A 14,440-nucleotide genomic window follows, 5' to 3' on the forward strand; every position below is an offset into this window, starting at 1 on the left:
CCCAGAGCCTGCCCCCCAAACCTCTCACTGTGATCCCAGAGCCCTGGCCCCCAAACCTCTCACTGTGATCCCAGATCCCCGGTCATGCCTCCTTCCCCCGAACCTCTCACTCTGTCTCAGAGCCCCTGACACCCCCCCATACACCTCCACCCCACCCCTCTCACTGTGTCACAGATCCCCAGCCCCAAACCGCACTGCATCACAGAGCCCTGGCCACCCCACACACCCGCCCAAAACCTCTCACTGTGATCCCAGAGCCCTGGCCCCCAAATCTCTCACTGTGATCCCAGATCCCCGGTCATGCCTCCTTCCCCCGAACCTCTCACTCTGTCTCAGAGCCCCTGACACCCCGCCATACACCTCCACCCCCACCCCTCTCACTGTGTCACAGATCCCCCGCCCCCCCCCCCCCCCCGCCCCAAACCGCACTGCATCACAGAGCCCTGGCCACCCTACACACCCGCCCAAAACCTCTCACTGTGTCACAGATCTCCAGCCACCCCCCACCCCTCTCACTGCATCCCAGGGCCCCAGCACCCCCCCTCCCCGCAAGTCTCACTGCATCCCAGAGCTCCAGCTAGCCCACCCGCCTACCCCAAACCTGTCTGCATGTTCCTGGAGGTCGGACGCCAGCACTGTTGTTGGTGCCCATGAGCCTTGAGTACCTTCTAGCCATCCTCTAGAAAGCCTGAGCATTGCACCATTCAGTGCCATGAGACACTGGTACTCACGTCAGGCCTCCCAGCTGGCGTCAGGCCGCTGCTGACTTGGGGCGAGGGAAGGTGGGGGTTAGCGTCTCTCTCACTTTTGGACGAAAATCCCAGGATCCTCGTCCACCCCACTCTGGCTGCTGACTCTGTGCTTCAGTGTCCTGCACCTGGCTGCGCGGTACAAGCTGTTTGGGGCCAGGGTTTTATGGTCAATATAGTTCACCTGTTGTAGAGCACAGGTAGGGCTGCGAGCTGTGTGCACGACAGAGCGGCTGCAGGGCGGGAGTGGCCGCTCTGTTAAGCATTGCTGCTCCTTCAGGTGACATAAGAGCAGTAAACGCCGGGCTCCTAAACCCAGCACGCAGCAAGCTCAGCCTGGTGCTTCCGATATGCCTCAGGCGATGAAATGGGGAGGATTCCATTCAGTTTAATTCAACTGAATGTATTGGCCTGACAAGCTACCAGAGCAGGGTTGCTAAAATGAAAGAAAGAGGCAGGCCCGTGAGGTCTGGGGGTTGGTCCCCCTGGCCCATCCAGGCGAGGGCTGCAGCGTGTCTGGGGGTTGGTCCCCCCCAGCCCGTCCAGGCGAGGGCTGCAGCATGTCTGGGGGATGGTCCCCCTGGCCCATTCCCAATCTGGTGGCTCCACAGCACCATGCCATCTCTTTCCTCTGGCCTGGGCAGGCCCTATTGTCCCTCATCGCTTGTTTTCCTAAGCCCTGGTAACTGGAGGCCAATCTGGATTAATGCCAGGGCTTTAGGGGTGGCAGGCCACGTCCTCGGGCTCTGGTGGCCCTGGTGCAGCGGGGCTCAGGCAGGCTGCCTGCATGCTGTGGCCCCACGCCGCCCCCAGAAGGGGCCAGCTGCTGGCACGTCTCTGCGGCCCCTGGCAGGCAGGGTGGGGAGGGGGTTCTTGGTCTCCTGAATCCCAGCCTGGAGCCCCCTCCTGCACCCAAACTCCCTCCCAGAAAGAAACTAATATAACAGTTGTTCTCAAGTAAGTAGTAGGCTATTTTGAATTAACTTAACTATATTCTACATGTTTTAAAACTCAAATGTAACCACAGAATGGCTTTATGTTAATTAAGAGGCAAGTTTAGTATAGTGTTAATAGATGCCATAACTGTGATCATTTTGTTTTAAATTAGGAAGAAGACTTGGATACAGGGGCCCCACAAAATCTAATAGCCCCAGGCCCGCAGAAGAGTTAATCTGGCCCTGAGTGGAGGAAATACCTTTCTCGCACTTGTCTATTGGACAGTGGAGTAGGAAGGGTCTGTGCTGTACATTCACACTTAAAACGTAGCTGGATAAATGGCAAGTCTGGGGTCAGGCTAGATCATTACAATGGGCCCTTTGGAAGATTAATTTAGCCCGACAATTGTTACATTTTCTCCAACGGCCTTGGAGAACATGTTGGTAAAATTTGAAGAAAGCTGCTCCAAGTGTTATTTGAGTTATGTTGTTAGAAAAAGACCCAATTTTAAATTGTGTGTGTGTGTGAGAGAGAGAGAGATGGACTTAGCCCTTCCTACCCAGTGGCCAGGCGCGTCCTCCTGCCCTCGCTATACATTAACTTTATGATGGTTCCTAAGCCCACAGGCAGCAGCCCCACCCAGCTCTGAGCTGCTCTCCCTCATTCCTGGGCGCTTGAGAGGCACAAGCCTGCTGTGGGGGAGTGAGAGGCAGAATTGCACATGAATTGCACAGCTGGGAACAGGCCCTTGGTCTCCTGAATCCCAGCCAGGGGCTCTATTTATGCCTTATTGAAATAACCTGCAGTGGATCCTATTTCAGGGGTCCCTGCAGCAGCTCAAGAGCTGAGGGCGGGGCGGTGGTGGGTGTTATCCCTTCCCACATTTTCAGCACTGTGGGAGTCCCTGGACTAGCCTGTGACAATAGCTCCTTTAAGGGCATTAGGTAGCACATTTCTCACTATGAAACTGTTTAATCTTGAGCTGCGGACCAGCCCAACGTACCTTCTGACCAGCATGCACAGGGCAACACCCATCCAGCTGGCAGAGTTCAATCTCCGTTTCTTCCAAGGGCTGTAACGATTTCTCTGCCACTCTTGGTTTAGTCCAGTTCTGTGTGAACCCAGTGATGACACTGATCAGCAATTGCCTTCTGTTTTGCTGGAGTTGGCCATGGAATGTATTGGTACAAAACTCGCATCGAGAGGATATTCACCGTGATAATTTCCATTCTCCTTTACCCTCTACAGAACCCCACCTTAAAACCTACCCGTGCCGTGATCCCTGCCATTCCCTCCTGCCTGCCAATGGCCAGCCAAGAGACTAGCCAGGACGTCTGGTCTTCTCCTACCTCTGGTCATTTTATTCTTCCAAACCACCCCACTTTATTGTCTTTTTCATCCACCTGATGCCCAAGACTATGAGGATGCTGAGGCAGGACTGCCTTAGCTGTTACTTCTCTGTGCAACACCTGGCTCAGCAGGGCCCTGATCCTTGATTGAGGTTCCCAGGTGCCACCATAATATAAACAACTACAAACACACGGACAGGACATCCCCCCTTTTTGCATCGTCTTCTGTCTTCTGGAGCCACGTGCTGCCAAGGAGTGCAACTGATGCCAGCTCTCAAAGCCGTGTGTAAAGACAGTTCCAGTCAGGGTGACCTTAGAAGCGGGTGTCGGGTTTTCATAAAGATGCCCGTTCACTGCTCTTCAACGGCGACAATGAGAGCGATTCCTGAAGCCTGGCTGCCCAGCCGCACAGGGACAGGCAGGAGGCACAGTTCTGCTCTGAATTCCAGGGACTCAGCTTCCCCTCCCCGCATCATAGCGCCGAAAGAAAAAACTGCACCTGCAAGTCCTTGCCCAGTAACTGGCACAAGTGCCAAGTTCTGGGACCTCTCCTCCTAGCTGGGCGCCTGCCCAGAGTTATTTGCTCTGTAAAGAGCAGTAACATCTACAGGCTGGAAACGAAAGGCAAACAGCAGCCACAAGAATCCCAACTGTTTAATTACAAGGCAGAGAGGACGGGAGAGGCACAAACAGCGAGAGATTCACCCCCATGTGTACTAAGGGAAATCTGAACAGCTGACAGCATGTTCTTTGGCCGGGGTGGGCAGTTACGGCGGGGACAGGCGTTTGCTAAGCTGGAGATTGGAAAGTGTCACAGGCACTAGGCGGCTGCTCTCTAATGTGGTTAATAAAGGGTTGGCGGGGGGGGGGGTTGAGTTGTGAAGTGTTTGTGCCTTAAAGAATTTGGGGACAGAGGAAGAGTCAGGTGGAAAAACATGCTAGTAAGTCAGGGGAGGAGCACAGCGTTTCAGGCCAGAAGGAACCAGATCATCCAGTCAGAGCTCCTGCATAGCCCAGGCCACCAGCAGCGCCCACCACCCGCAACCCAATAACCAAAGTCACACCAAGCTATGACAGCCCACAGGGAATGAGACTATGCTGTGCCACAGGCAGAGAGCAGGAGGGACCCAGGTACCCCTGGGCACCGGGTCCCTGCAAATGGCAGGGAAGTGATTGAGATAGACCCAGATAATCCTGGCAAGTGATCCACACCCCAACGCTGCACAGGAAAGCAAAACCCCCCAACCAATTCCTTCCTGCCCCTACACATGGTGATCTGTTAGACCCTGAGCACGGGAGCAAGAACCAGCCAGCCCAGCACCTGAGAGAGAGCATGCACAGAGCCAGCTCGGAGCCCTGGCCCTCCCTGTCCAACCTCCCATCTCCAGCTAGGGCCATCAGAGGAAGGTGATAACAAAACCCCACAACCAACCCAAAAGAGGGGGAGGAACCTCTTCTAGACCCCTACAGGTGGTGGCTGAAGCCTGAAGCTGTTGGCCAGGCCAGAGGTTGGCCGGGCAGGGCCTGACCCAGTGCTCTGGGACAACCGCACCTTCCACGGAGGTTTGATGGGCGCTTCAGTGACAATATTGACACTGGTTTCAGAGTAGCAGCCGTGTTAGTCTGTATTCGCAAAAAGAAAAGGAGGACTTGTGGCACCTTAGAGACTAACCAATTTATTTAAGCATAAGCTTTCATGAGCTACAGCTCACTGACCTCTGAAAAGGGGGGGCCTTGCAAGGTGGGGCAGGGGAGTGGCACAGAGGGAGGAGCTTGGATACCCCAGAGATGGTCTGGGTGTGAGACCTCAGACAGATCCCAGGCTACTTTGGTGAAGAGCAAGGGTGTGAAAGAGGCACAGGGCCACGAGGGAGATGGCAAGACAGAGGACAGGAAGGATATGCCACACAGAGCAGGGGAGAGTCTGTCCCTCTTCCAGCCCCTGGGGATGGCTAACAAGCTCCGTACCTGACAACCACTGCACAGACACAGATCCTGTCATGAACCAGACATCTGCTGTCTGCTTCCAGCTCTCTCTCCTCCGCCCATTCCTAGCTACACCAGACGATCCTTGCAGCAGGAGCCTTGCCTTCACTTCTCGTTGTAAAGTGCCACTGAACAGGTTTGAATAAAATGGGGAGGCTAAAGCCCAAGTGCCCCTCATCCCCCTCACTCAGCCATTCTCCTGAGCGGCGGAGGGACCTTGCATGCACACTCAGGAACCACCAGCAAGCAGCCCCAGTCAAAGCAAACGCTGTTTATTCGGGTTGTGCCTGGGAACCCAGTGCTCTGTACAGGAATAAAAAGCTCAGACAGCGAGCGCCCTGCGTGGCCAGACTCCACCGAGCTGGGGATGCATCACGCTCTGGCATTTCAGGCACCATCAGCAACAATGACAACCAGGAGTCAAAAATACTTTGATTTAAAAATGCGCAAGTCCAGCATCATATAAAACCTGACGCTCAGGACGCTGGGTTTGCTGGCTGGCTGGGCACGTTCCACTAATAACAGCACAGGGGGTCCTTTCTCCTCTGCTTCCCAGCACAGGGGGAACAAGGGGAGAGCTGGCCTAAGCAGAGGTTTGTCTAGACATGGATGTACAAAGTGATTTCTCCAGACACGCTCTCCCCGTGGAGCAGCTCAGGTGCCTTAGGACTTGATCCACATTTCCACTTGTGCAGCAGTGAAATTCTTTATACATTTCCCCCCTTAAGTTTTGAGTGACCAGGAAGGAAACGTAAGCTTTGCATAGACAAACCCACATGCTGCAGGGGGCCCTGCCCATGAGAGCTCCCCGCAGGATGCTCCCCAGCATGGAGGCTGCCTCAGGAATCACGGTGAGGCTGAGAAGGCACCAAGGGTCCCAGGGAAGGGGCGAGGACCCAGCGCCTTGGAGTGCTGAGGCTGTGGTAACACCCAAGAGGTTTGGCTTATGGGTCCGGCCCCGTTTCAAGCCACAGTCGTTCCGTTCTATACCCAGTGGTTCACACCACGCCCATCACTGCGAGGTCAGAGCATTGATCCCCAGATACTGCGGACACCAGCATCAAGAGCTGCTCCGCCCTGGGAGCAAATCGGGCCTGAATCAGGGAATTGTTTTCAAAGAGGCCAGAGGGTGAAATGGCTCAACAAGCAGGAGAAAGCAGAAATGCTGGTAGGAAAGGAGCATCCAGCCACTGGAGGGATGAACGCTGCAGTAAGGCAAAGAGCAGGAGCAGCTGGTTTGCACTGCCTCCTACCAGGTGCCCACAAGGAAAACCCGAGCAGGAGTGGGAGACTGGGCCCCGGGGAGAGCAGCCAGCCTGGAGCCCACCCTGGCTTTCTGGGTGCTGGGCGCCTCCCCCAGCCACACACACAGGGGAGAGGCTCTCGCTGCCCCTCACAGGCGACTCCCCACAGAGCGGTGCTAAGGCGATGCAGCAATGTCCACGTTCCATCAAAGCAGCAGTTCAGCTCCGGCCCCACAGCTCGGCCTCCGGGAAGCCAGTCACCTCCCCCACTTCGCTGAAGGGCCGCTCGCCCTGCGTGAACATGAGCTTGTACCGTAATCGGATGGGGTCCTGGACAGGGGCGAGAGGAACGTTACACAGGCAGGTTACGTGGCCTGCTCCCCTCCACCCCATCTCTGCCAATGCCGAGGGGCTGATGGGTCCTGCAAGGGGAGGGCAATGGACACAGCAGTTGTAACGCTACCGGGGGAGGAAGCGGGGGAGCTGTCCCACAGGCCACCCAAGGGAGTTCCCAGACAGCTGTGCCTGGTCACATTCCCTCTCTGAGGAAACCACCGTCTACCCCATAACTATTAACCGCAGAGTCACCCTCCAGGGCCTGGCCAGCTTGAAGAACACATCTAGGGTGCCTCATGTTCCAAAAGGAAGAGCCATCAGTGTTCCCATGGCACGTCAGCACCAGAGAGCCCTCCAGGTCCCACCACTGCATACAGGCTGCGGCGGGGTAAGGCGGTGAAGGGGTTAAAGCTGCAGCCCGCAAAGGCCACGCACACCTGGAGATCACCACGCCCAACAGCTGGAGTCTCTCCTCTCTCACCTGGCTCATCCCCCCCCGCCCGACCGAAAGCTCCACTCTTACTGCAGCTTCAGCTCTCGCGGATTTCCCACAGGGTTCAGAGCTCTGCCCTGCCAGGAGAGCTCCCCAATGCTGCTGCCTTGCTGGCGAACCCAGACGGCCCTGCCTCTCCTAGCACCAGCTCCCCATACACACGTCAAAGGCGAGCACTTAGCAGGGTCACTGCCACGTACTTTGTGTGGGTTGGCGAGCAGCAGAACTTGGGATATCACAGCTGGAGGGAGCAAAGGGCTGAAGGCAGGAAGCTCAGAACCAGTCGCCGGCTGCAACTTTACTCTCATAACCTGCCATGAGAGAGAGATCACAAGACACATGTTCTAATGGCCACTGGAGATGGGCTGGGAGCACTCCGAGCCCCAGAGCCAGTCCTGGGTATATGCCAGCCACGTCTTGTCATCCACAAGACTAGTGTACCACGAGCGAAGAGTAAGTGCTGAGAGGAGCATGCAATGGATCCTTACAATACAAACCACCTTCCGTGTCCGGAGGAAGGAAAGCTGCTACTATCGCCATAAAGCCCAGGGGGCAGGGGAGCCCTGGTTCGGTGCCTGATGCTGGCACACAGGCTCAGGACAGAGGCTTGCTCATGGTCTCTGGAGGGAGCGGTCAGTGCAAGGGGCTGGCTGTACGTGGGAGCAAAAAGCTACAGGAGTCAAGGACAGGGACATCCCGGTGATACTGGGAGGGCACCACGGTGCAGAGAGAGCCAGGGGACAAAGGTAGTTGGGGTTTGGTACATGCATAAACCGGGTGTAACTGAGCACAGACCCAGTGTGTCAAACCCCTGGATTCTCTGTTACACTGCTCTGTTCACACAGGTGTATAACATGCCTGGGCTTTCCCCAAAGCCTAGTCCAGTGAGGGGGGCACGCAGAGGCTGTAAGCAAATGCATGGCCCTTCAGTAGGATTTTAATGAAAGGCTTTTAATTGAGCACAGGTACAAAGACAGGACATGTGGCTTCCTCGCAAACTTATTATCCTCCAGTTAAGTAATGCACCCAGGCTAGTCCTCAGGCCAGGTCTCCTGCGAAGCAGGGGCAGGGCTGTACATTAAGCAGCCAGTGAATACATTACTAGAAACGAGCAGCTTGGTTACTTTGTTATTTCAAGTATTCGAGGAAACCCCTGAGCCAGAAACGGCAATGCTTTTATTCAGGATAATTTTCCCAGGTCCCACTCCCACATTCTCACCTTTGGGACCGCAGCCTGGAACACAATGTCCTTAATTGGCTGAGTGGATGTGCTCAGCATGGAGAGCACCATCACCAGTACATCTGGTCGCCCAGGGGCTAAGTCTCTGGAGAAATGGATCATGACCTTGAAACCATCTTGATCATACACTGTAACTGGAGGGATATGGCCTGTCAGAGACAAAAGAGAGTCAGGAGAGAATGCAAAGGCCACCTGGGAACGGGAACCACCCCTTCCTTCTGAGAGAGAACAGGAGAGAGACAGAATGAGGAACAAAGAAAGGGAAACGCTCTCACAAACTGTCGTCTTCCTCAGTAACATCAGAGGTCAGTGCAAAGCCCAAAGGTGTCTGTGTGCACCTGTCCTGCTCCTTTGTGACAGAGCACAGGGAACCTGAGCCTGCCTAAAGTTAGGGCTGGGAGAGCAGCAGCTCCAATTTTACCATCCAGCTGGGACATCTCTGTCCAGGCCCTCCAAAGTCTGCTGAAGTCCTTCACGTAAAAGAGGGAAGGCAGACAAGGAGGTAATGAAGTCTTTGAGTCTATCTTTATAGCTCAAGGAGCAGTAACAGGCTGAGACTTTAACATGACATTGACATGCTTCAGCCGTACCTTGCTTTGCTGGGCCCAGTGACACAGGGAAAAGGCAGAGGGAAAGGAGCACAGTTCTGCTTAGGGAAGAGAGATAACCTGCCGATGACCAGTTAAGGCAGACTCTGGCATAGCTGGTGCCCAGGCCCGGCAGAGCTGCTCAGAGCTATGCGGTGAATGATACCACCTGTAGGTTTCGAAGCCCGCTGTACAGTTCACATATCTGTATCATGAGAGTGGGAGGCAACCTGGCCATGGGTAGGGAGGCCTAAGTACATCTCCACGGCCAGGCTCCTGGAGTTCAGACATAATAAGTACTAGGCAGAGTTACCCTAAAATCTGTCCAGCTTCCCCGCCCCATGAGCAATCCCAGCCTTCAATGCCATAAAGAAGCTGCACTGAGCAGAGCTGGGACACAGAGATCAGTGCACTTACTCGGTGTAATTGAAGTGAGTGGGACAAAAAGGTTTGCCAAAGCAGCATCGTGGGCAGCTGGCTGCGAAGGAGCAGCAGGTTTCAACTCATAGGCTGGGTCAGAGAACAAAGCGTCTGCAGCTAAGCTGCTCGGAAGGCCTGCCGGGGACAGTTGCACTGGTGGTAAGTTCCTGGAAGGAAAAACATTCAGATAACTGACATTAACTGAAGAGATCACATATGGGATCTCATCCCGTCCTCTCCAGCATCTGCCCTGCCCTCAGAATCATCCACCCCCTTTAGGGTACAAAGAACCTACTGCCCGAAGACTTAAGGGAGTTATCAAGTTTGGAGGCAGGCACTATGTTACACTGAAGATGCTGCTGCTTCTGTGTTCATGAGGCTGAACTTTTGTCTCCGATGCAGTGAGTAGATTTAGTTACAAGGTGCTGGCTCTCCGTGACTGCTGCAGCCAGGCTCTAATACAAACCCTGCTCTCAGTCTCCCTGTAATGCTGGAGCAAGATTAAAGTACGCTCCCGCTCAGCTACAAAGTAAGGAGTTGAGGCAGGAATCACTGTGTGAAATCCCTTGGCCAGGGGTCAGGCTAGATCATTACAATGGGCCCTTTGGGGCTTAAAATCGATGGAAGATTAATTTAGCCCAACAACTGTGACCTTTTCTCCAAAGGCCTTGGAGAACATGTTGGCAAAATTTGAAGAAAGCTGCTCTAAGTGTTATTTGAGTTACAGTGTTAGAAAAAGGCCCAATTTATAAATTGTGTGTGTGTGCATGCGTGTGTGGGACCGACCGACCAACCACTGGTCCATCTAGTCCAGTATTCTGTCTTCCAACAGCAGCCAGTGCCCAATGCTTCAAAGGGAATGAACAGAACAGGGCAATTTTGAGTGATCCATCCCCAGTCATCCAGTCCCAGCTTCTGGCAGCTGGAGGTTTAGGGACACCCAGAGCACAAAGTTACATCCCTGACCATCTTGGCTACTCGCCACGGGTTGACGGTGCGCTGTGTGAAGAAGCACTTCCTTTTGTTTGTTCTAAACCGGCTGCGCATTGATTTCATTGGGTGACCCTGGTTCCTGTGTTGTGTGAAGGGGTAAATGACACTTCCTCATTCACGCTCTCCACACCCCTCATGATTTTACAGACTTCAATCATCTCCCCCGAGTTGTCTCTTTTCTAAGTTGAACCGTCCCCATCTTTTTAATTGCTTGCTACCAACTCTTGGGATTGTCCTTCAAGTTAGAACTCCTTGAAAACGTGGTGCTGGCTGTATCTGAAGACCCTAGCTTGCCATTCAGCAAAGCTAGAAATGACTGTTGTAACCAACGATAAGAAGATACAGTGAGCCACCGAGCAGTTTGCCCTCTGCCGGCAGGTTGCAGTTTAACAGATGATAAGGGGTTTTCCGTACTTCAGTGCCAGAGCAGAGGACTCCCCTTTTCCAAACCAGTGTGCTGTACAGTCTGCTTACATTGGAAATGGCCTGGTCACAGGAGATGGAGACAGCTGCCCTGCCAAATCCTGAAGCGCACTCCTCTCTGGTGAGCCACCCTGCCAGCTATCCCCCAGCACCATGGTTTGATGGGTATCGGCATTTCCGGTTTGATTATATCCATTGTGCCCAGCACTCTGCCAAATAAAGAGGTTCTGATTCACCAAGCAGCTACAGAACACCAGCAGAAGCCACACACATCCTGCTGAAACAACCTGTTTTTAAACACAGGCTGAAATGGGACGATTATAGACAACCTAGTGGCAAGTCCCACCCCAACAACACTGCCACTCTCAGACTAGGGCTGGGACAAAAATGAGTGCTACTGCCTCCCCAGCCTGCATCCTGGTGGCTCTGCATCCGCAGATACCTACAAACCCCAGGAGCGTCCCTCGACCTCCTGTGTTACAAGGCACAGGGACCACATGGCACAGCCTTCTGCTACAGAAACAGAGGCCTTTACTACCTAAGCTGAAGGAGAATCTCCCATAGCTGCCTACAGTATTAGGGCTCAGAGCATCTTCTAATCTCTCCAACCCTTGCAGGAAGATCAGAGCACTTGCAGATCTGATTCTTTCCAATAGGGGTCAGTGGTGCACTCACCAATCAACTCTCCCAGTGGCTGGACTTCCACGAATATTGATCAGCACATTATTGCCAACCTCTCATTGGGGGAATGGGGGGCAGCCATTATTATTTGTAATTCTAAGCCCCCCAAAAATGTGCATGTGGGGGAGCAATGGTACCTGCAGCTAATGCATGTTGGGGCAGGCTAGGTCAGCAGAAAACTGTAAATGGTATATGGAGGACTACGCTACCAGGGGACCACTCACCTGGACTGAGCTGAAATCAGGTGACGGTCTCTGTCCAACAGGGGAATCATTGAGACCTATGGTAGAGAACCAAAGTACAGACCAATCAGAACAGGTAGGGCACTCCCATTTGCCAAGTACCTATGAGGTCTAATAGCAGAGCTGGACTGTGATTGGACTCCCTGAAAACTCCCAGCATTTGCCCTGGCTCAGGGGGCTCTGGGTGGGTTAAAAAGAAAGCTACCGAATCTGCAATATACACAGACATCCCTAAGGATCAAGGACAGCCCCATCCCTGTGCCCCGAGGACAGACCTAATGACATTAGTTCCTCGTCGAGCAGGCAGGCGGAGGTGCTGCTGTGCTGAGCGGCAGCTGTCGCGTTCACGCTCTGCTCCGAGAGAGACTCAAACGTGGAACCCAGCTCGGAGAAGTCGATCAGCGTGTAACTCCTCGTACTGCCCAGCGGGGACCGAGGTGCTTTGGGAGTGAGAGAGAGCATTAAAGAGCTGCCATCTCGTGTGCTACGCCCCGGCCGCTCTGACCCAGCCCCTAGCTCAGTGGTGTTCGGACTTTTTGGTTTAGCGACCCCTTTCACACAGCAAGCCTCTGAGTGTGATTCCCCCCTTATAAATCAAAAACAAGGGCGTTAATTTAATTTAATGGGGGCTTGGGGCTGTCAGTCCCATGGAGCTGACCACTCACGACCCCCATGTAACCACCTTGTGACCCCCTGAGGGATCACAACCTGCCGTTTGAGAACCCCTGTGAGCTGATCCACAGTGAGAGGGGAGGGCTTTCCTGAACATTTTTTTAAACACATTTATTGAAAGTCCTACGGCTGGAAAAACCCTAGAAAATCTTAACTGGACCAGGATTTTCCTAGGAGCACAAGGCCTCTTTCAGCTCTTACGCTCCATCAATACTGGGCTTTGAACCGTATCTGAAAGCAGGATCTGAACATGGTTAAAACACGGCTCAGGTTAGCATGCTTTCACAAGGGACTGGGCTGACCAGGGTCGATGGAGCAAACCTATTTCAAACTGTTCACAAGAGCCAGGCGTGAGCCAGTAACATTCCTGAGTGCCGTTAACCAGCTGTCTTAACACCGCTCCCGCTACGTGCAGCCCGCCTCATTGTCGAGAACGGACATAAGTGACCTGTGCAGCACCATAACAAGTCAGAGAGAACGGGGGGCCACATGGTGCCACTTCTCTACAGAGTCAGGGATCGTTTCCCCAGTCGGGCGTAGCTGTTTAAGGGTGGCGTCCTGCAAAAGATTTTGTAAGAATTGGGATTGGGCCCTTTTCTGCTTCTTTCTGGCGTAGAAAGAAACCTAAAAGGGTTTCCTGATTGTTTTATACCTTAGAAATATCGGGACTATCAGGTCGAGTTCCCCTTGTTTTGCTGGAGGACTCAGAGCAGGTTACTTGTGTACTCTCACCTTAACAGAAGGACAGCTCTTTAACAAACACTGCCTTTCTCCTGGGTTAGTCTTTGACGTTAAAGATATTAGCAAACCAAACTCTGTTCGAGTCTAACTAGCGACCCTTTCCCCTCTCAAGGGCACAGTCTTTACTCTCTGGGCAATGGTGATGTCACCATCTGACTATGTCTCCAGCCACCATGGAGTCTGCCAACCTGGAATTTCTACTGTAACACACATAACGCTTCAGGCCACTTGGATACAGCAGAAAGAAGCACAAGGAGGCACAAACCCATTGTTGTTTTCCTTTGCAGGTCTCCTTGTAAATACACAAAGAGCTCGAGTAGCCACCTACCCACATACCTGCTTAGCCTGAGGCAAGGGGGAGGCCTAATACAGCCACACTCCAGTACCCTCCCTGGCCCCCAGCGAACTCACTGAAAGGCCTGGCAGTGGGAATCCCATGTGCTGTTCTGGGCATTTCAGGGCCCTCCCCACGTTTGGTCTCCAGGCCCCACCCCGCCTTCCTTCCAAGCCCCATTCAGACACCGTAAACCAGCAAGGAAGCAGGTTCCTTTGCGGCTGTGCGGGACCCTTTCTACCTGAGGCATCCGTGGAGATGGTCACCGAACTCCTCCTGCCCTGGTCACAGCCCACTCCAACCTGCCTGTACAAGTCGAGCGCCTGGGTGAGTTTGTCATTGGCCTGGAGAATCTCTGCTGGAGAAAGAGGAAGAGAAACAAATTAGTTATACTCCAACAGGAGGGCAATGGAGGGCCACATTCCGTGCTGGTCACAACAGAGCCAGTCTGTGTCTGGGAACCCGCCACACACCGGGCCAAGCCCAGCTGGCCACTCGGCTTTTGTTGCAGGGGTTGAGGATAGGTCCACTGAATACCAGCTTCCTTCTCAGACTGACCCATGTGTATCTAGCTGAGATGCTGTGATGTCACACACATGCCCCGGGAGCCCTGCCTAGAGGCTGCAGCCTGGAGCTGGGATTCTCAGCTTTGCCACTGTTTAAAACAAACAAAAGGGACAACGCACAGTCAATCTGTGAAACTCCTTGCCAGAGGATGTTGTGAAGGCCAAGACTATAACAAGGTTCAAAAAAGAATGAGCTAAGTTCATGAAGGATAGGTCCATCAATGGCTATTAGCCAGGATGGGCAGGGATGGTGTCCCTAGCCTCTGTTTGCCAGAAGCTGGGAATGGGTGACAGGGGATACATCACTTGATGATTACTGTTCTGTTCATTCCCTCTGGGGCACCTGGCATTGGCCACTGTCAGAACACAGGATACTGGGCTGGATGGACCTTTGGTCTGACCCAATGTGGACATTCTTATGTTTAGGCCTGTCACTTGTAAAACAGGG

At 53.6% G+C, this 14,440-nt stretch overlaps 1 protein-coding gene across 12 annotated transcripts in view; it reads right to left on the reverse strand.

Annotated features, from left to right (window-relative positions):
• Positions 1-3,087: 3,087 nt before the first annotated feature.
• The window catches only part of EARS2 (glutamyl-tRNA synthetase 2, mitochondrial), a 40,560-nt gene continuing 29,207 nt past the window's right edge, over positions 3,088-14,440 (reverse strand). For 5 of the 12 annotated variants that reach the window (XM_043524379.1, XM_043524374.1, XM_043524382.1 and 2 more), the window contains 8 exons: positions 13,668-13,784; positions 11,955-12,119; positions 11,662-11,717; positions 10,808-10,965; positions 9,338-9,507; positions 8,313-8,482; positions 7,294-7,404; positions 3,673-6,594 (listed from right to left, as the gene is read on the reverse strand). In XM_043524379.1, coding sequence (XP_043380314.1) covers positions 6,484-6,594; positions 7,294-7,404; positions 8,313-8,482; positions 9,338-9,507; positions 10,808-10,965; positions 11,662-11,717; positions 11,955-12,119; positions 13,668-13,784 — 1,058 coding nt within the window. In that variant the 3' untranslated portion in view covers positions 3,673-6,483. Of the gene's footprint in view, positions 3,201-3,672; positions 6,687-7,293; positions 7,405-8,312; positions 8,483-9,337; positions 9,508-10,807; positions 10,966-11,661; positions 11,718-11,954; positions 12,120-13,667; positions 13,785-14,440 lie in introns of those variants that run through there. The other 7 variants (XM_043524376.1, XM_043524378.1, XM_043524375.1 and 4 more) reach the window with 7 other exon arrangements.

Source organism: Chelonia mydas, chromosome 10 (assembly GCF_015237465.2).
Source record: "Chelonia mydas isolate rCheMyd1 chromosome 10, rCheMyd1.pri.v2, whole genome shotgun sequence".
Classification (NCBI taxonomy): domain Eukaryota; kingdom Metazoa; phylum Chordata; order Testudines; family Cheloniidae; genus Chelonia; species Chelonia mydas.